The sequence below is a fragment of the Pristis pectinata genome, chromosome 5, assembly GCF_009764475.1.
Source record: "Pristis pectinata isolate sPriPec2 chromosome 5, sPriPec2.1.pri, whole genome shotgun sequence".
Taxonomy (NCBI): domain Eukaryota; kingdom Metazoa; phylum Chordata; class Chondrichthyes; order Rhinopristiformes; family Pristidae; genus Pristis; species Pristis pectinata.
Window position 1 is genome coordinate 99906256 of NC_067409.1, and position 21819 is coordinate 99928074.

At 40.2% G+C, this 21819-nt stretch overlaps 1 protein-coding gene across 1 annotated transcript in view; it reads right to left on the reverse strand.

Annotated features, from left to right (window-relative positions):
• Window positions 1–7797: 7797 nt before the first annotated feature.
• Window positions 7798–21819, reverse strand: part of mrpl3 (mitochondrial ribosomal protein L3) — a 47128-nt gene continuing 33106 nt past the window's right edge. Inside the window, exons 9-10 of the mRNA XM_052015662.1 lie at window positions 20879–20956; window positions 7798–8459 (exon numbers count right to left, since the gene is read on the reverse strand). Coding sequence (XP_051871622.1) covers window positions 8310–8459; window positions 20879–20956 — 228 coding nt within the window. The 3' untranslated portion in view covers window positions 7798–8309. The remainder of the gene's footprint in view (window positions 8460–20878; window positions 20957–21819) is intronic.

Sequence of the window (21819 nt, forward strand, 5' to 3'; positions counted from 1 at the left end):
AGCAGGACCATGAAATTGAGAAAAGAAAGATAGAATGTGAGAGTAAATAGGCAAGAAACATTAAAAAAAAGATACAATAAGCTTCCACAGATAAATAAAAAGGAAAAGCCTAGTAAGGGCAAATGTGGACCCTTTGCAGGAATGACAGAAGAATTAAACAAATATTTTGCGTCCATCTTCATAAAAGACTCAAAAATCCTGCCAGAAATATCAGACCCAAAGGTCTAATGGCAATCAGGAACTGAAGGAAATTAGTATTAGGGAATAAAAGTATCAGAGAAGTTGGTTGACCAAAAACTGATAAATCCTAAGGACTCAATGGTCAACAAGCTAGAGTTTTGAAAGAGGTGGCTATAGAAATCTTCCAAATTTTAACAGACTCTGGAATTGTTCCTGTAGATTGGAAGGAAACAAATGTGAACCCACTATTTAAGAAAGTGAGGTGGGGGGGGGGATAGAGAAAACAGGGAACCACTGACCTGATAGCTTAAAGCCAATGATGGGGAAAATGGGAGAATTTACAAGTAAAGATGTAATTAGCAGAACACCTTAAAGTGTAATAGGATTGAACAGAATTAGCATGGATTTATGTAAATAAAATCTGACTCCTTAACTGCTGGAGTTCATTGACACCATGACTAGTAGAATAGATTTAGGGGACAACAGAATTTGATGTACTTGGATTTTCAATGAAATCCCACATAGGAGGTTGGTAAGCAAGGTTGGACCACATGGAGTCAGGGTAATACACTGACGTGAATTGAGGATTGGTTATTAGATGGCAAGCAAAGAGTGGGAATAATCAGATTTTGTCTGGTTGGCAGGCTGAGGTATTGCAAGGATTGGTGCTTGGGGCCGAGCTATTTGCAATCTACATCAATGATTTGGTTAAGGGACTTCCAAAACTAGGTGGGATTGTGACTTGGGGAGACAATGTAGAAAGGCCTCAAGGGGACATTGACAAGATCAGTGAATGGCAAGAACATGACAAATGCAACATAATGTGAAAAAATGCAAAGTCATCCACTTTAGGAACAAAATGGAAAAGCAGTATATATTTTTTCCAACTAGTGAGATATTACGAATGTTAATATTGTCAAGTTACTGAGAACTAACATGCAAGTGCAGAAGGAAATCATGAAGGCAAATTGCATCTTGGCCTTCATTATGAGGGAATTTTAGTAAAGGAATAAAAAGGCCTTACTGTAATTATAAAGGGCCTTGGTGAGACCTGTGGTATGGTATACAAATTTGAGTTTTTTAACCTAAGAAAAAAGGACATCCCTACTGTTGAGGAGTGCAATGATAGAACCATAGAACCATACAGCACAAAACAGGCCCTTCGGCCCATCATGTTGTGCCGTCCATCAAACCACCCTCACACTATCTAACCCTTTCCTCCCGCATATCCCTCTATCTCACATTCCTCCATGTGCCTATCCAACAAACTCTTGAACCTGTCCAATGTATCTGCCTCCACCACCACCCCAGGCAGTGCATTCCATGCACCAACTACTCTCTGGGTGAAAAACCTCCCCCTGACATCTCCTCTGAACCTCCCACCCATAACCTTAAAGCCATGCCCTCTTGTCTTGAGCATTGGTGCCCTGGGAAGGAGGCGCTGACTGTCTACTCTATCTATTCCTCTCAATATTTTATATACGTCTATCATGTCTCCCCTCATCCTCCTCCTTTCCAGTGAATAAAGCCCTAGCACCTTAAGCGTCTCCTCATATTCCATACGCTCTAATCCAGGCAGCATCCTGGTAAATCTCTTCTGCACCCTCTCCAACGCCTCCACATCCTTCCTATAATGTGGCAACCAGAACTGAACCAGTACTCTAAGTGTGGTCTAACTAGAGTTTTGTAAAACTGCATCATCACTTCGCGGCTCTTAAACTCAATCCCATGATTTATGAAAGCTAACATCCCATAGGCCTTCTTAACTGCTCTATCCACCTGTGACGCAACTTTCAGTGAACTGTGGATATGAACCCCCAGATCCCTCTGCTCCTATACACTGCCAAGTACCTTGCCATTTACCTTGTACTCTGCCCTGGAGTTTGTCCTTCCAAAGTGTACCACCTCACACTAATCCGGATTGAACTCCATCTGCCACTTGTCAGCCCAGCTCTGCATCCTATCAATATCCCCCTATAAGCTCTGACAACCCTCCACATTATCCACAACACCGTCGATCTTAGTGTCGTCCGCAAACTTAGTAACCCAGCCTTCCACCCCCTCATCTAAGTCATCTATAAATATCACAAAAAGTAGAGGTCCCAGAACCGATCCCTGCGGGACACCACTAGTCACTGCCTTCCAATCCGTGGGCACTCCCTCCACCACAACCCTCTTCTTTCTACAGGCAAGCCAATTCCTAATCCACATAGACAAGCTTCCCTGGATCCCTTGGCCTCTGACCTTCTGAAGAAGCCTACCATGAGGAACCTTATCAAACGCCTTACTAAAATCCTTATAGACCACATCCACTGTACTACCCTCATCAATCTTCCTCGTCACCTCCTCAAAAAACGCTATCAGGCTTGTGAGGTAAGATCTTCCCTTCACAAAGCCATGCTGGCTGTCCTTAATCAGTCCATGATTCTCTAGGTGTTCATAGATCCTATCCCTTAGAATCCTTTCTAACAGCTTACCCACCACAGATGTGAGACTCACCAGTCTGTAATTCCCTGGACTATCCCTACTATCTTTTTTGAACAAGGGGACAACATTCGCCACCCTCCAATCCTCCGGCACCATCCCCGTGGACAACGAGGACTCAAGGGTCCTCACCAGTGGTTCAACAATCTCCTCCCTCGCCTCTTGAAGCAGCCTGGGGAATATCCCGTCAGGCCCTGGAGATTTATCTGTCTTGATATTATTTAACAACTTCAACACATCCTCTCTCTTGATATCTACAACCTTGAGAACATTACCCTTACCAGCACTCCCTTCCGCGTCATCAAGAGCCCTCTCCTTGGTGAATACCGAAGAGAAGTACTCATTGAGAACTTCTCCCACTTCCGCCGCCTCCAGGCACAATCTCCCACCTTTGTCTTTAATCGGACCTACCTCTACCGTAGCCATCCTCCTACCCTTCACGTACGTGAAAAAGGCCTTGGGATCTTCCTTAACCCTACTAGCCAACATCTTTTCATGTCCCCTTCTAGCTCTCCTCAGCCCTTTCTTAAGTTCCTTCCTCGCTACTCTATATTCCTCACAGGCCCTGTCTGAACCTTGCTGCTTATACCTTATGTATGCTACCTTTTTCTCCCTAACTAGTCATTCCACCTCTCTTGTCACCCACGGTTCCTTCACTCTGCCATTCCTTTTCTGCCTCACCGGGACATATTTATCCCTAACATCCTGCATAAGATCCCTGAACATTAACCACATCTCTATAGTACATTTCCCTTCAAAAAGGACATCCCAATTTACACTCCCAAGTTCTCTCCTTATAGCCTCATAGTTCGCCCTTCCCCAATTAAATATCTTCTTGTCCTCTCTGCACCTGTCCCTGTCCATGACAATTTTAAAGGTTATGGAGCAATGGTCACTGTCCCCCAAATGCTCACCCCCCAATAGATCCTTCACCTGTCCTGGTTCATTTCCTAAAACTAGATCTAGCATGGCATTCCCTCTAGTCGGCCTGTCGACATACTGCGTCAGGAATCCCTCCTGAACACATTTAACAAATTCCGTCCCATCTAAACCTTTGGTACTAAGCAGGTTCCAGTCTATATTTGGGAAGTTGAAGTCTCCCATTATAACAACCCTGTTATTTTTGCTTCTCTCCAAACACTGCCTGCCAATCTGCTCCTCTATATCTCTACTGCTACTGGGGGGCCTATAGGATACTCCTAGTAGAGTAACTGCTCCTTTCTTGTTCCTTACTTCCACCCATACGGACTCTAGAGATGATCTTTCTACAGTAGTTGCATTCCAGGGATGGGTGGGCATACTGCATGAGGACAAATATAGTAGACTGGGCCTGTATTCTCTGGAGTTTAGAAGAATGAGAGGTGATCTTATTGAATATGACAAAATGATTGCTGGAGTTGACAGGATGGGTGCAGGGAGTACATTTCATCTGGCTGAGGGATCTGGAACCAGGAGTCAAAAACAAGGGGGACAAGGTCCCAGAATAATTGGTGGACCATTTATAACTGAAATAAGCAGAAATTTCATCGTTCAGATGTTGATATCTTTGAAACTCTCTACCCTGGAGGGCTCCCTGGAGGGCTGTGGAGACTCACTGAACTCATTCAAAAGGCAGATCAATAGATTTGTCTACTGATATGGATATAGGGTTAGTCAATGGCACTGAGGTAGAAGATCAGCCACCATCTTGATGAATGGTGCAGCAGACTCAAAGGGCCAAGTGGTCTACACCTACTTCTATTTCTGTTCTAAAGTTCCCAAGAAATAAAAATTATAATATTTTATCTTACAAACTTTTTTAATATTTGAGGAAAATACAGTCCATAGATCTACAAATACATAATTTTTTAGCACCATATCATTACCAAACAATAATTGTGGCCCGGTAAATGATTCAAAACCTAAATTTCATGGAACATTTTCAAGGTATTTTATGGTGAGCTCAGTTTTTATATAATTAGACATCTTGTCAATTCACTCCTTTTGTTAGAGAAGGTACAATGGGACAGACTGTAGAAAGGTATCAGATGGCAAGTTCTGAACTTTCCCATTAAACTGCACTTGTGCAGAAATCTCTTAAATAAAAACAAAATATTGGAAATACCCAACAGATCAAGCAGTATCTGTGGAAAGAAAAGTAGAATTAATGTTTCAGATCAAAGATCCTTTTTGGATACTGTTTTGATGAAGGGTCTTTGACCTGAAATGTCAGTTGTTTCTCTTTCCCTGGATGCTATCTGACCTACTGAGTGTTTTCAACATTTCTGTTTTTATTTTGGATTTCCAACATCTAGAGTTCATTGATTTTCAAGTACTGCAGAAATGTCTTATCTGTTGTGTTTCATAAATGCAGTAATGGTAAACATCTATAGATTTGCCAGCTTTACAACCAAAAAATCTAGTTTAAGCCATAGTAGTGGTCTTGAGAAATTAGACAAGGATTTGGAAGCTAAAATGAGGTCCAACAGTTTGTTAAACATCCCTTTTCAATGCTTCACTTCACCAAGCACCTGCGCTCCATCCACCATAGCTGTCTGGAGCTCCTGGTTGCCAGCTATTTTATTTCTCCTCCCCATTCCCACACCAAAATGTATGACCTCAGCTACTGTCAAGACAAAGCTGAGTGTAAACTAGGGCAACAGCAACTTGTATTCCGCCTGGGTAGCCGACAACCCCACAGAATTAACATTGAATCTTCAACTTCTGGTAACGGTTCCCCCTCTGTCCTGTTTCTCTCTCCTCCTGATCTCCTTGGCCCCCATCACCGTGTCTCTTTCCTCTCCTCCATCCTCTCTATCTGCCCATCGCCCACACACTCCTCCCACTGGTTCCCCTTCCCCACTACTCCTATCTGCCTTCTCCTATCAGATTGCATCATCTTCAGCCCTTTGTCACTTCCAGCTTTCACTTCCCAGCTGCTGGTGCTATTCCCACTCTTTCCCCACTGCCCTCCACCCCCCCAAACCTGGATCTACCTATCACCTGCCAGCCTTTACTCCATTACCCCTTCCCTTCACCTTTTTATACTGGCCATCTCCCCTCTATCTTTCAGTCCAGATGAAAGGTCTCAACCTGAAACATTGGATGTCCACTTCCCTCTATAGCTGCTACCTGACCTGCTGAGTTCTTCCAGTGCTTTGTGTATTGTTCCTTTTCAATGCTATCTATGGTCTGTACACCCCATGTGACAGTGATATCATCAATGATGTTTAAAATACACTGTAATTATGGTAGCAGGTTCTGTTTCCACTGTGCCTAGAATCACTCTTTGACAATATTACTTTGTGAGATTCCATGGAATACTGACTAAACACAATAGGGTTTTCCATTTCTGTAACTGACAGCCTGCAGTTCACACGTCACTTTAATGGATGGGATGCATGGGCTGAAACACAGAGCACCCTGAATGAAAAGTCATATTTACTCTGTGCAACTGTAACTGCTGTTATCAATTTTCGTCATGCACTTTTCCGTCAAGTGTGACTATCAACTAAAAAGAAATAAATTTTCAATGTCATCTCCTCTGTCTGCCTGTGTATGGTTGATCAGCTGTTAACATGAGTGACAGCACTCAATTCTGTCAGATTTTTGTAGGTTCAAGTCCTGCTCCAGAGTCTCAAGCTCAATGTTCTAAACTGATGTTGCATTGCAGTGCTGACAGCTGCTCTGTTGGAGGTACCATCTTTCAGAGATACTTTTTTGCTAAATTCTGAATATTATCTACCTTCCAAAATTCTTTAGACTCTGGGAAGGTGTCAGGTGAAAAATAACCAGCATATGTAACACAGCTGATCAAAGGAGGGAGAAAGCACAGAACACATGGGCTTGACAAACTTTCCTCACGTTGACAGAGTTTGCCCCGCACTCTTTTGCCAATACATAAAGGAAAAAGAATGTGTCAACTTAAACCTCTAATCCATTTCAACTGAGATAGCAAATAGAGCCTCTGTTTAGCTTCTCAGCAGGAACACTGCACCACCAGTGATACAACTCTCCTTCAGCACTGTATTGGAGCATTTGTCCATGAGTGGAACGTGAACTCAGAATCTACTGACACAGAGGCAAGAGTGCTACTTCAGAGCCACAGTGGACAGTGGGCAATAAGCTGATAAGGAATAGGCCTCAGTCCCCTGCAGACACTCCCCATCTAACGCACAGCAACAGACTGTACTGCTTTATAAACAGAAGCTGAAAAAAGCTTGGTATAAGCTACGATTGTTGAAAAGTGGACAGGTTAAGCTACCTGCTCCAGCATCTCGTGTATTGCTCCAGATTCCAGCATCTGCAGACTCTTGTGTCTCCATGTTGAGCTACCTCTTCGTTTTATTGTTGGGAGAAATGCAATGCTCTTCATTGAACTTCTTATATAGGTTTTTTTTTAAATGGAAACTGATATTGACATAAAAACCTGACGTATTATATTTGAAGCATTGGCTGACCTGACAATACACCAAATTCCTGACCCTTGGTTTCTTCAGTGGAGCTAACAAATATATTTGAAAAAAGAATGAGTTCAAGCTGTAGTTGTCAGGTGGGGGTGGGGGAAGGACTGACTGTTCTATGCCCATTATCTTATTGAGTTTGTTCCACTGTCCCACAAACATCGTGTAAACTGCCAGTTTTTAAATCATTGCACTGCATTGCTGGAGCTGCCACAGGTTTCAGGTCTTTCAAACAGTTCTCCAATTAACCCCACTCACCTGATTGTTCCCCACAATTCTTCAATTTCCTGCTAGTATCCTCCTCATGGGAGATTATTGCTGTTAAAGTGACATTAAAGTTGCTGTGGTTCCTACGAGTAGACAAACATTCTACAACCTCGTTGCAGTGGTTGAAGAGGTGCACATTAAGGTACACACAGCAACAGTAGTATTGATTAGCCCAGAATTAGGGACTAGCTCAGGTAGGTAACTTTGTTGGCATGAACCAGTTAGGCCGAAGGGCCTGTCTGTTTGCATGCTCTATAACTCTATGAGTTGGCCAAGCCAACTCTAGTTTTAATATCACTTCCCTTTCTAATTTAGCAAACTCAGCAGAAACCAGATATGAACCAGAGATTTCCCTGGAAGCAAAGCATTATCATTCTACCGTCACTGTAAAATAATGTAAAACCAATCAAAGTGCCTGGAAATTATGACTTTGTAAAAAATACTTTATTTCAGATACGTATACTTTCTGCTGGATACACTCCTCACAACCATTGTCTCTATTTTAAATGAAAATCAGATGCATTTACTTAATAAACCTAGAAAAGGTTGTGAATTCTGCAGTCCATAGCAGGGTTACAATGAATAAAAATCACTGTTTTTGCATAATTCTTTTACTTTTCATAACGCCTTCCCGTAGTATTATGCAGTAAATCTTATCTCTTAACAGAATGAAATATTCTGGGTCCTTAAAACAACCACTTCATATTTCAAGATTACACAACAAACAGCCTCCAAATACTTATTTTACATTGTTGTGTTTTCAATTCATTGTAATTCTTCACTGATATGTTTGGTTTTAATTTTGCTTCATCTTTCACCTAACACGACAGATGGCATGAGCCAAGATATTGAAAAAAAAACTCAGCTCTGGATGAAACAGACAGCCAGGATATCGAGGCAAGACCTCAAATCAAGACACCTTGAACGTCTCAAACATTAGATGACACTGACAGAGGGCTCAGTGAATTGGTACATTTCATCATCAAACAGGTCTTCTGGTAGCTCTTCATTTTCATCAGCAAAGTAAGTTGGGAATGGTGGATTCTTATTATCTTCCTGATGACTAGGTAACGCAGTGTCAATGACCTGGTACAAAACAAAACACATTGTAAAAACAATGTAGTTTTTAAATTAGTCAGAATGAACTAATGCAACAAAGACACATCATTTCAAACCAACAACAAAACTGATTCCTATGGGAAATTTTTAACTTTGAGAAACCTTTACCATGTTTACTAGATTTTCCAAATTTTACTTTAGACTTCCAACACCTGCTACGTTCACATTTTGCATATTATATGAACTTGTCTGCATGGGCAAACATTATAAATGCCTAGGAACTCTTTTGGAGCTACTGCAAGTGCTGATGCAGTCCAAGAATGGAAAATCCCAACTTCTAATCGATATCATTCCAAAAATTTATTCCATTTACAGTATCACTGCAGCTGATGCAAAATAGTTACTTTCACTCATGTTGGTTGTTTCTTCAGCATGATCCTCTTATCTTCACCACCTAAAACTAAGGCTAGAGGCTGGAGTGTGTCTGGTAAACAACTGTTTCACAATCCTTCAACAGATCTGAATGGATAACATTAACTGCTAATGGAAGTCTTTGCCAAGATTTTATTTTTTTTAGAACAATTGTATGAACATACAGAAATATGACAATTCTGAAAACCTTGGCAAACTGAACACCAAAAACTTATTTCCTATAAAAACCTGTTATGTAGTGATTTTAACACATAATGTGCTATCTTAATCCAGCAATAACATTTGAACATGCTGCCTTTTTACTGATGGCAACATAATGGACATAGAACAGTACAGCACAGGAACAGGCCCTTCCGGCCACAATGTTGTGCCAAAGTAATTAAACTAGTAATTAAACGCCCATCTAAACTAATCCCTTCTGCCTACACAATGTCCATATGTCTGCACATCCATGTGCTACCCAAGAGCCTCTTAAATAGCTCTATAGTATTTGCCTCCACCACCACCCCTGGCAGCGCATTCCATGCACCCACCACTCTCTGTGGGGGGAAAAGAAACTTGCCCTGCACATGTCCTTTAAACTTACCCTGTCTCACCTTAAATGCATGCCCTCTAGTAATAGACATTTTGACCCTGGGAAAAAGATACCGGCTGTCTATCTATGCCTCTCTTAATCTTATAAACTTCTATCAGGTCTCCCTTTGGCATCTGCCACTCCAGAGAAAACAACCTAAGTTTGTCTAATGCAACACACACAAAATGCTGGAGGAACTCAATAGGTCAGGCAACATCTATGGAGGGAAATGAACAGTTGACATTTCAGGTTGAGACCCTTCATCAGGACTGGAAAGAAAGAGGGCAGAACCCAGAATAGAAGGGTGGGGTGGGGGGAGCATGAGCTGCATCCATCTATCTATTCTACCCTATCTATGCCTCTCATAAACTTATAAACTTCTATCAGGTCTCCCCTCAGCCTCTGCCACTCCAGCGAAAACAACCCAAGTTTGTCCAATCTCTCCTCATAGCACATGTCCTCTAATCCAGGCAACATCCTGGTAAACCTCTTCTGCACCCTCTCCAAAGCCTCCACATCCTTCCTATAATGAGGCGACCAGAACTGAATGCAATTCTCCAGATGCAGCCTAACTAGAGTTCTATAAAGCTAAAACACAACTTCCTCCCGGCTCTTGAACTTAATGCCTCGACTAATAAATGCAAACATGCCATATCCCTTCTTTACCAACCTCTCAACCTGTACAGCCACTTTCAGGGAGCTATGGACTTGGACCCAACACTGTTAAGTGTACTGCCCCTTTATATTTGCTCTCCCAAAGTGTAACACCTCACATTTGGCCAGATTAAACTCCATCTGCCATTTCTCCACCCATAGCTGCAACAGAACCACAATCCACTGTATCCTTTGGCAATCTTCTACATTATACACACCACCACCAACCTTTATATCATCTGCGAACTTGTGAACCCACAGATCCACATTTTCATCCAGGTCATTTATATGTATCACAAACTGCAGAGGTCCCTGTACAGATCCCTGCAGAACACCACTAATCATGGACCTCCAGCCAGAATAAATCCCATTGACCCCTATCCTCCGTCTTCTATGGGCAAGCCAATTCTGAATCCAAACAGCCAAGATCCCATGCATTTTGTTTACATGCAAAATGCTAAAACATTTCCACACTTTTCACATACAAAGCATTTCCACACTTTCACCACATGCCTGTTTCTTATAACAATAGTGTAAATGCATAATCAACAAGTGTTCATGTATATACTGAATACACAGTGAAATTGAGTAAAAGTTTATTTTGCTTAAAAAAGCTTTTTCATTATTGAACACTGCTTCCAATCTTTTTACTGGCCTTTCTGTGACAAGATCATTGGTGAAAGGGACGAATCTGCAATTTGTTCCTTGGCAATGAAAACCAATGTTTTGAAACATAGGAGCTGATGATATAAATGCATTACAACTCTCTCTCTCTTTATTGGGAAATGGTGGTGCATATGTTTACTTTTACTTAAACATATATGGAAGATGGAATTACTTAGAGCTAAGGAAGCTATGAGGAATCAAGATGCAGAAATTGATGTGGTGAGTTACACCACCAGGTAATTACATGCAACAATGAGTCGAGTCAACTTTGGGATGAGGTCGACTGCATCGAGGGGAAAATTAAGAGTGAAGAAACAAAGGCCAGACGTTGGGATAATCTTCACCTCAACTTTCTTATTATTCTGTGGAAGGGAGACAGCAATGTATGGTGGACAAAGTTTAGCTTATAAAAAACACTTTTTCTTGAAAAATATAAATAGACAGAACTGTGCAGAGTACATGTTATAAACAAGAATAACGACAATTTTAGGCGATAGACTCTGTGGCCTAGCGGGGGCCATGCAACTGCTATGTGATTATTTTTCCATTAATGAATGCTACATTAATGTATCTTTCCTGCAAAAAATTTGGTCTGAATACACAGGGGAAATCAGCAGCTCCTCACATAACTGTTAACATTTCTTCACTTGACTATCAGCAGTCAGGATTTCCATGCACACACTAGTCTGGAGTTGGTATTGGTATTGGTTTATTATTGTCACTTGTACCGAGGTACAGTGAAGAACTTGTCTTGCATACCGATCGTACAGGTCAATTCATTACACAGTGCAGTTACACTTATTTAGTACAGAGTCCATTGATGTAGTACAGGTAAAAACAATAAAAGTACAAAGTGTCACAGCTACAGAGAAAGTGCAGTGCAATAAGGTGCAAGGTCACAACAAGGTAGGTTGTGAGGTCATAACTGTTTGTGGCACTTTTCTATAAAACCTTTTCACATCTGATGGAGACCAGTGTGGGAATGCTAACTTGTGCCAGTTGCCCAACACTTATGGTGAGAAATCCACTCAAACAATCTGTGCAAGGTTAGATGTGGTTAGGGAGTTCTTCTCCATCCATTTTATGCTCACGTTTTAAGTGCTTGTTTGATAAATTTAAAAATGCTTTCAAAATGCTTTCAAATAGGTTAAAAGATTTTGAACGTTTCGGAATAGTTTTGATAGCTGGTTAAGCCAGGAGATGTGGCTCAGCCTACTCTCAGTGTTTTTCCAAGTGTTTTGCGGGTAGGGCATGTTCGGCCTATTCCCTCACACTACCACATGATGCCATTTACACTGCAGACACCCCCGTTGCCACTTAGAGCCTTGCCATGATTGCCGAAGCCGGCTTCTGTCAGCAAATTCCTGCTAGGGGAACTGCAGAAGTGTGACTTTTATTCTGTAGGTAAGAAACAAACAGGCAAGAAAGATAACAGTTTACTCACTGCTGACTGCAAGTTCTGTGCCATACTTGCAGGCAAGAGGTTACATTTTTAAAAAATGACAATAGTTGTAAATCCAATCAGTCAAAATATACCTTTAGTAGAGGTAATAACAGTATAAATACAGCTGTATATTGCTATTACCAAAATATTGCAGTTTCCAAATCTCTTTAAAATTTAGGCAATGTAGAAAATGTAAGCACAATGCAATGTTCATTGGTATTTTTACATGTATAGTGATTAATACACTAAATATCTTGCTTCTTAAATAGAAACAGATGGCTCAAATTATTCTGCAGCAGAGAACAATATTTTTCTGTCTCAGTGAACGAATAATTTACAATCAGAATCAGGTTTATTATCTCTGACATATGTCATGAAATTTGTTGTTTTGTGGCAGCAGTACAGTGCAAGACATAAAGATGTAAAAATTACTATAAGTTACAAAACTAAATAAATAGTGCAAAACAGGAATAACGAGGTAGTGTTCATGGACTGTTCAGAAATCTGATGGCGGAAAGGAAGAAGCTATTCCTGAAACATTGAGTGCAGGTCTTCAGGCTCCTGTACCTCCTCCCCAATAGTAGTAACGTGAAGAGGACATGTCCCATGTGGTGAGGGGAAAAAAGTAAGATGGCGCTGGAGAGAGGAGACTTTTTGTGTGCAGCTCCCAAGGGAATTATAAAATACTCCCGTTTACAACTATTACAGCTGAAATCTGCAGTAACCAATATTGTTTCATTTAAAAAAAAACTAGCAATCTTAAGAACTGGCAGAGTTGGGACTTCAGACCACTCAGGGAATGAGTGTAGCAACTGGAAACTCAGGGATTGTCTCCATTATTTCAGAAATTATTTTGCACACTTTTCATTTAACAGTGATGGCTCTCTGCAACATTCTGCAATGACATGAATAACTTCATCCGAAGATTTCGGACATCAATCCATCCAATAAAGCAGTGCAAAATAATGTTAACAGTGGACCTACTATTTGACCCAGAGTCCTCAAGAAATTTAGACCTTAGATTTGTGCAATGTCACCAATGATCTACTGCAAATTACATTTTCATTTCGTAGATAAGGAAATAAATTCTTCTATTTTTCTTGATGTTTATTGTTCCTCCTCACCCATGTGATAACTGGCAAGTTCAATGGCACAACTAGTGCAATATTAAACTGGCCACTTACAAACACCAGGCTTTTCTATACTCCTCACCACTAGAGCTCTTATATTTAACACAGGTTATTTCAAAACTCCAGATAATAATTCTTCCAGGTTTTTACAATGACTGGAAATAACAATAACTAAAAACTAGAAAGCATTGACTAGATGAAATGTGGTTTCCTTTAGAGGGAAAATCATAACTCATTAGAAGCCACTCCCTAAACTTAGCAATCACCCTAATACACAACGCAATAGCACCCACTGATTTTCACTGGATTTCAACAGAAATTAATTCTACAAGATATGAACTAGCTGATTCTACAGAGTTATAATAAGCTATGGAGGATAGGTTTATTGATTTAATCTGACAAATGGATATTCTATGCAAATATTGATTTATAAGTGACCTAATTACACAAATTATGACAGAAGTCCTTAGCTTCTAGGCTCTTGGGTGTTTGGTTTCCACAGATTAGGAGAAATCAATCGTGGCAGATTTATATTTGCATTAAGATAATCATAAGGTATTAGATGTTTACTTGAAGAACTAATGTGCTTTCTTGAGGATAAATGATGAAAATTAGGAAACATACCTCAAATTTGAAAACCTTCTATAATTTGGGTGGAATTAGAAAGCATTCTTTCATTCATAACAACGTACAGTATGTAACATATTCAAGGGTGTATATATTGTGTCTACAACCTTGTTTGAAGACTATTTTGCAGTTTCAGCTTGAAATCACGTTTGAAAGATATCTAATTTTTCTGATCAAATGAGCAATTTCTGAAAATGTCAAAGATAAATTTTATGATTTTAACATTTTGCTTGAATTGTTTGCTTATACTGTGATGTGTCACTCACTAATACAATTATTTAATAGACAGCAATACACAAGAATTGCTGGAGGAAGTCAGCAGGTCAGGCAGCATCCATGGAGGGAAATAAACAGTCGACGTTTCAGGCTGAGACCCTTCATCAGGACTGGAAAGGAAGAGGGAGCCAGAATAAGAAGATGGGGGGAGGGGGAGGAGCACACGCAAGCAGGGGATAGCTGAGTTCAGGTGATAGGTGAGTCCAGATAAGAGGGGGATGGTAGTGGGTGGGCGAGAAGATGTAATAAGCTGAGAGGTGATAGGTAGAAGAGGCAAAGGGCTGAAGAAGGAATCCAGTAGGAGAGGGCAGTGGACCATGGAATAAAGGATGGGGGAGGGGAGGAGAGGAGATGGGCAGGTCATCAAGGTGGGGGAAGGGAGCCATAGGAATAAGGGAAGACAAAGGAGTGGGGGTTGGGGGGGGGGGGTTTACCGGAAGTTGGAGAAATCGATGTTGAGGCCATCAGGTTGGAAACTCCCAAGATGGAATATGAGGTGTTGTTCCTCCAATTTGCGCCTCAACATGGCAGAAGAGGAGGCCACGGATAGATGTGTCAGTGTGGGAGTGGGATGTGGAATTGAAGTGGGTGGCCACCGTGAGGTCCTGGCTGTTGTGGCGGATGGAGCGAAGGTGCTTGATGAAGCAGTCACCCAATCTGCGTCAGGTCTCACCAATGTACAGGAGACCACACCGGATGCAATAAATGACACCCTGGGACTCACATGTGAAACTCTGCCTCACCTGGAAGAATTGTCTGGGACCCTGAATGGTGGTGAGGGAGGAGGTGTAGGGACAGGTGCAGCACTTGGTGTGGTTGCAGGCATAAGTGCCAGGCGGGGGGGGGTTATTGGTGGGGAGGGACGAGGACAAGGGAGTCGTGGAGATAGTGGTCCCTTCGGAAAGCAGAGAGCAGGGGTGAGGGGAAGACGTGCCCAGTGGTAGGATCCTGTTGGAGGTGACGGAAGTTGAGGAGAATGATGTGTTGGATGCGGAGGCTCGTGGGGTGGTAGGTGAGGTGATTTAATAGACAGGCTGCTTAATTGGGAATGTTTTCATTCCCAATATTACACAATTTAGCAGAGGTGAGAACTACACTATTATTTATATTTAGTATCAAACTGTAATGCTTTAAATATTTCACAGAAACCCTTTCATCAAGCTCACATTTCCTTAAAGCACAGGAGGCCACTGATTCAGCCTATCAAGTCTACGCTAGCTCTCAGGGTAACCTATCAATCCCATTCCCCCATTTACTTCTCTGTAACTTATTGGTTCTCACATGCCCATCAAGTCCCCCTGCTGATTTTCCCATCACTCTCCTGCACTGAGGGTAATTAATCTGCCAACCAACACATCTAAGGGATGTGAGAGGAAATTTGAGCACTCATATGAAATCCCTGTAGTCACAAGGAGAATGCACAAACTTTATACAAATAGCCCCAGAGTTCAGGATTATACCTGGGTCACTGGAGTTGAGGCAGCAGCACTACCCACTGCTCCTATTTAATTGATATTCCATGTTAAAATCTTTTCAGTTTACATTTTTCACTGGCTTGTTGTTATCCCCTAAAATTTCACGGTGAAACTGCTTTCATTTTTGAGGGGAGGTAAGTATATTTTGCTTCTTCTTCAGAACTGCCAACATATCTCTGATAAATGACTTTATTTCAATGAAGTAAAAGAGGAAACACCACCACAGGTTAGTTGGATGGATGGCCTTTGTTATTCCAAAACCCATGTCCTCTGGTTACAGACACCTCTACTATGGGGATGCGTTTACTACTGAAGGTGTTATAATTGAATGCACGCAATATACGAAATAAGGTAGATGAGCTCACAGCACAGTTAGAAATTGGCAGGTATGACACTGTGAGCATCACAGAGTCGTGGCTGAAAGAAGATCACAGCTGGGAGCTAAACATCCAAGGATGCACATCCTATCGAAAAGACAAGGCAGGTGGGTAGAGGGGGTGGGGTGGCTCTGTTGGTAAAAAAAATGAAATCAAATCGTTAGCAAGAAGTGACATAGGATCAGAAGATGTAGAATCCTTGTGGGTAGAGTTAGGAAACTGCAAGGGCAAAAAGACCCTAATGGGAGTTATATACACACCTCTGAATAGTAGCCGGGGTGTGGGGTACCAATTACAACAGGAGATAGAAAAGGCAATATACAAATAAAGGCTTCCAAGACTGCAGGGAGGATTTCTGAAAAGCATCTTTTTTGGTTCAGAGAATTAGATGGTGAAGAGTTTTGTACAAACAAAATACTGAGTCAAAAAGTGTAATTTATGAAGCTAAAGGCATTTTCTGGATAAGTGGCACAGGTTTGAGTTGCACTATTTTTTAAAATTTCATGCCAATATATCATCTCCAGGCATAATGTGATCAAAGGCCTCAGCAGAAAAATATAATCATTTAATTTGTTTCACTTTCAACAAATGTTGTCTGACTTGCTGAGTGTTTCCAGCATTTTGTTTTTGTTTCAGATTTCCAGCATCTGCCCCTTCTTTGATTTTATTTACCTTGGAAAATGTAAACCACTTCCCATATCTCAGGACTCACTTTTCAGTGAAGTCAGACATTGATGATAAAGTGCACCATTACCTTCAGTAAGACAGCACAGCCTCTGGCAGTCTGAGAAATAAAGCCTTTGAAGATCAAGATATCAAACGCAGAAAAAAGATCTATTGGCTACAACAGATCTTCTCCTGTACTCTACTGAGACATGAACTACCTGCAACAGATACTTCAAAACACTGGAGAAGTAGCATTAATGTTGCCTCCACAAAATTCTCCTAACCTACTGGCAGGGTTAGTGAACCAACACCATCATCCTCTCCAAAGTAAACATTGAAGCTCTATTTAGGCGCTGTCCCAATGGGCAGGCCATATTATTCAGATGCTCAACATTAGACTTTCAAAACAAACTGTCTACTCTGAGCTCAGAGTCATAGAGTCAGACAGCATGGAAACTGGCCCTTCAGCCCAATTGGCCCAAGCTGACAACACTCCATCTAAGTGAGTCCCATTTGCCCACATTTGGCCCATATTCCTCTAAACCTTTCCTATCCACGTACCTGTCAAAGTACCTTTTAAATGTTGTTAAGTACCTCAACCACTTCCTCTTGCAGCTCATTCCATATACGGACCACCTAGCCTCTCATTATTCTTCTTTCCCACTATTTATTTATTTTTGAAACTTTTAGTAATTTTAATGTCTTGCACTGTGCTGCTGTAACAAAACAACAAATTTCATGACAGATGTTAGTGATAATTAACCTGATTCTGATTCCTATTAAATCTCTCTCCTCTCACCTTAGACCTATGTCCTTTGGTTCTTGATTCCCCAGTCCTGGGAAAAAGACTGTGCGCATTCATCCTGCACCCTTCATAATTTTATACACCTCTTTAAGATCACTCCTCATTCTCTTATGCTCCAATGAAAACCGTCCCAACCTGCTCAACCTCGCTTCATAACTCAGCCCCTCGAGTCCTGGCAACATTCTTGTAAATCTCCTCTGCACGGCTTAATGGCATCTTTCCTATAGCAGGGTGACCAAAACTGAACATAATATTCCAAATGCAGTCTCACCAAGTACGATCATGGCAAGAAATTACTAGATGGACAGTGGAAATGATTCAAGGATGTTCTCAAACCGCCCTTGAAAACGTGTAACTTCCACACCTATTTGCGTGAATCCCTGCCCTTGACTGCTCAGAATGGAGAAGGAGCATTAAGGATAATATTGAGAATCTTGAGCCCTTTCGTTAGGAGCACACGGATGCCAAGCATAACCAGTGGAAAGAGCACACGACCTCCTAAATTACCAGTTTTGTGATATTGATTATATAATAATTCAATAATGCACATTAGCATGCATACATCTGGCTGAATGTTGCATTTAAATGCAGTGCATACATTTTGCAAGCACTCTATATATACCAGCAGAACTTTCTGCTCCCTCTGAACTGGTCTTGCTTTTAAAACAATAAAAGTGATATTTGGCAAGCAGAATTTATTTCCTAAGACTAGCTGTCAAAACCAAGCTGATTTCCCATCAATTCTTGTTTATGACTTAAGTTCCTTAATCTATCTTGGGACCAGTAAGTAGAAAACAAAGACATTCACAAAGTCAATGAAGCTATACACAACAGTGCTGAATAGAGAAGAACATGCCAAGCTGATTTCTGCTTAAATAATTAGGAACAAATCTGTCACAGAAGCTAGCTGGAGATTCCGGCTTGAACCAAAGCAATGTTTAATACAGTTCCTGGATGGATACTTCAAATGAATCAAAGCAATTCTTGCTATATTTATTTGTTGCATGTACTTCTGTGCAAATGTCTACTGGTGGAAATAAATAGCAAAGTGATGTGTTTCTAAGTCACTAAATCAGCCTAGTCTATTTAAGCACTGCATATGTTTTAAGGTTGCTGCCCCATTTTAAAATTTTCTCTTCAGTAAAACCTAAGTAACAGAGTTTTCCAAATTCCTTGCCCACGTATAAACAGGGAAAGTGAACAAGTATATTTGGAGCCTCTAATTGAAAGCAGCAAATTTTTCCAGTAAGTGTTTAGCTGCAGTCTATTTCTTGTCTTATTCATTTTAAAATGAATTAATTTACTCCAGGGACTTTGCTTAAAAAAATAATCTTCCACATTTCATTAAATCGGCTACATACTACAAAGGTCATCAATTTTATCAGAAGTTTGTGAATTTCAGTACAGTGGTAAGCCTTATTTCAGTAAACACACCCACCTTATTTATACCCAGATATTATCTTTATATAACAGAACAGCCAGACATTAAATTAATAATTTTCTAATCTAAGATATAAAGGCACGAATCAAGGTTCATAGTTTATGATATAATGATGAAGAGAGGAAAACACCAGGAAATGACAGTTATGTTCTGGTTTAAAATCCCTACAGTTTATAGAAGGATTGACGCAAGGAATGGTGAAGTTCTGAGGTCTTATGAACCAAATGCACGGTAGAAAAACATACAATAAATTGTGACCAACGCAGTCAGGAAGTTCAAAGAATGATGAGAGTTATCTATTTGAAGGATCAAGAAAGAAACTGAGGAGCACCCAAGTGGTATGTTAATGGCTTATAACTTCAAGACCTGAAATAAAGATATGAAGACACCATCTTAAAGCTCATTGGGAAATTTAAAATCTGGAATTAAAAAGTTAATAAAACCAACTGTGATCATAACACTACTGGATTGTTATAAAAACCTACTCCTATTCCTTAAAAAAGGAATATACTATGCTGACCTGATCTAGATACGATTCAATATCCCTATCAAAATAGCTGTCTCTGAACTGCTCACCAAAATGGTCTAGCCAAATCATTACATATTGTTAGAACACTTTCACCATGTGGTACAGAAGAGTAGTTACCAACTTCTCAAGGGCAAGCTGAGATAAACATCAATTGCTGGCCTTGGCTTTGCAGAGTTAAAAAAAAAAGCTGCATTACCTTTACGTTTCAGTATTTTGTGCACACGAGTAGTTTAATTAGGTTTAATAGAAAGGAATAATTCTTTGAATTTTTATCACGTGCCTTGCTTACAACCACAAAATGTAATGTTGCCAGATGCGAGTACAGATTTCTTTCAAGTGATAAAATTTCTAAGAACTTATAGGATTTGCTTGCCTTTGCATTTTAGGTAGAAACCATTAAATAATTATCCATGGTATACACCAATTCCTCTTGCAACACACATAGAGACTAAGTTTTTGCAAACACTATGACAGTGACCAAAAATAACTGTCTCATTTTGTTGAAACTAAAACCAGATTCCAGAAAACGCATGCTTCTGTTTTTTTCCACGTGTCACTTCTGCAACAATATCCAATAAAAGTACTAACGGAATAGTTCATAAAACTTCAGTAAATATACAATGAATATCCCCTTTGAAAACAATGGACACAGGGCAAGGTGTTTCTCTCCCGCTATTCATTTCAAACAAGGCAGCTTCCATTCAGATACCCTTTTGGGTTGCTCCGAGTATAATTATTTGATGATTTCTATTCAAAATGCTAGGCAAGCAAATCCTAGAAGTTCTTAGAAACTATCATTTGGAAAAAAAATCTGTACTCACATCTTGTAATGTTATATTTTGTATTTATGTTGTGTGAAGATGGATTCTTCGAAGATACTACAGTAGAGCTCTGAGCTGTGAAGAAAAGTCAATGCTAGAGGTTCTCTATATATAAACAAATCGGCAAGAAAACAGGCAAGCTAGAGTAGCCTGACCTTAATGTGCCTTTTGATTGGAACTAAAGCAATAAAGGCACTTGAGACTTCATTGATGTTGACAGTTTATATCTTTCCTCAAAAATACTAGCAGCAGCACTTTCTAGTGTCAGGGAAAGGTAGACAGATGGGGAGGAAATTCTACAGCTCAGCCGCTATAAACAAGGCACATACAAGAAAGATATACCCTTCTCAAGTTGGGATAGTCACTTAATCTGTATGATAAGATGGAAAGTACTTCAAATACTTCATGAGAAATTTTTACCCCACACCACCCACAAGATATTCTATTCTTCTCGCAAATTACCATAATTTTCTACTTATTACTATGAAGAATTCCTTATTTAATAAATAGCAAAATATTTGTCTCTTACCTTCACAAAACAGTTCTTGTGCCCTGGGACAGACCCATGAACGTAAAGGATGTTGTGTTTTGTATTCACTCTCCAAACCTACAAACATGCAAATACCCCAATAAACTACAATCTATAACAGAAATAGGATAAGCAGAAATACTCTACAAATAACATACATATGCAAAAATAACAGTCTACCAAACTGTACAAGAAGTACTTTTGAAAGTTTGCTCTGACAACTACGAAGCCGTAATTACCAGTTATTTACATTTGGAAACTACACGATCTTCTATTATTTCCATCTTGCTGCCCCCCTCACTTTCAAGGCTCTTAAAATATTCCATAAAATTATTGAAATTCATAGTCACACAGTACTAAATCCAAACTGAGCTCATTAAAGTAATATGGTTTTCCTTATGTATCAAGAAATTTCAGAGTTGATAATTTGGACCTGAAGGTAGGTACGAGAAAAAGCTGCATTTATCTGACGCCTTTCACTATCACCTGATATCCCAACCTGCTTCACAGCCAATGAACTGCTTTAATTAGATGTTCCATTTCTCCACTTGGCATGTGAGAAAATGGAGTCCATTTTTGTGCATGTGCATCAACTCAACAACAAAGTTATGCTTGAATAAGCCAAATATTACTCATGCTCAAAGTACACAAGTGCTATCTGAATTTAAAAGTGGGGTCATTTAACTGGTCCTTGGAAACATACATTTAATCATTTATGGAAAGGTGAAAATTGAAATGGAAATTATGTGACAAAGCAAAAAAAATGTTCAGTTTTATTATTCTTTCGCAGGATGTGGACATTGCTGGCAATGTTAGCATTTACTGCCCACCACTTGAACACTTATCTTCATATTGTTGAGGCTCTGGAGCTATAGGCCACATTAGGTAAGGTAGGCAGATTTCCTTCTCCAGAAGGCATTAGTGAACAGATGGGTCTTTAT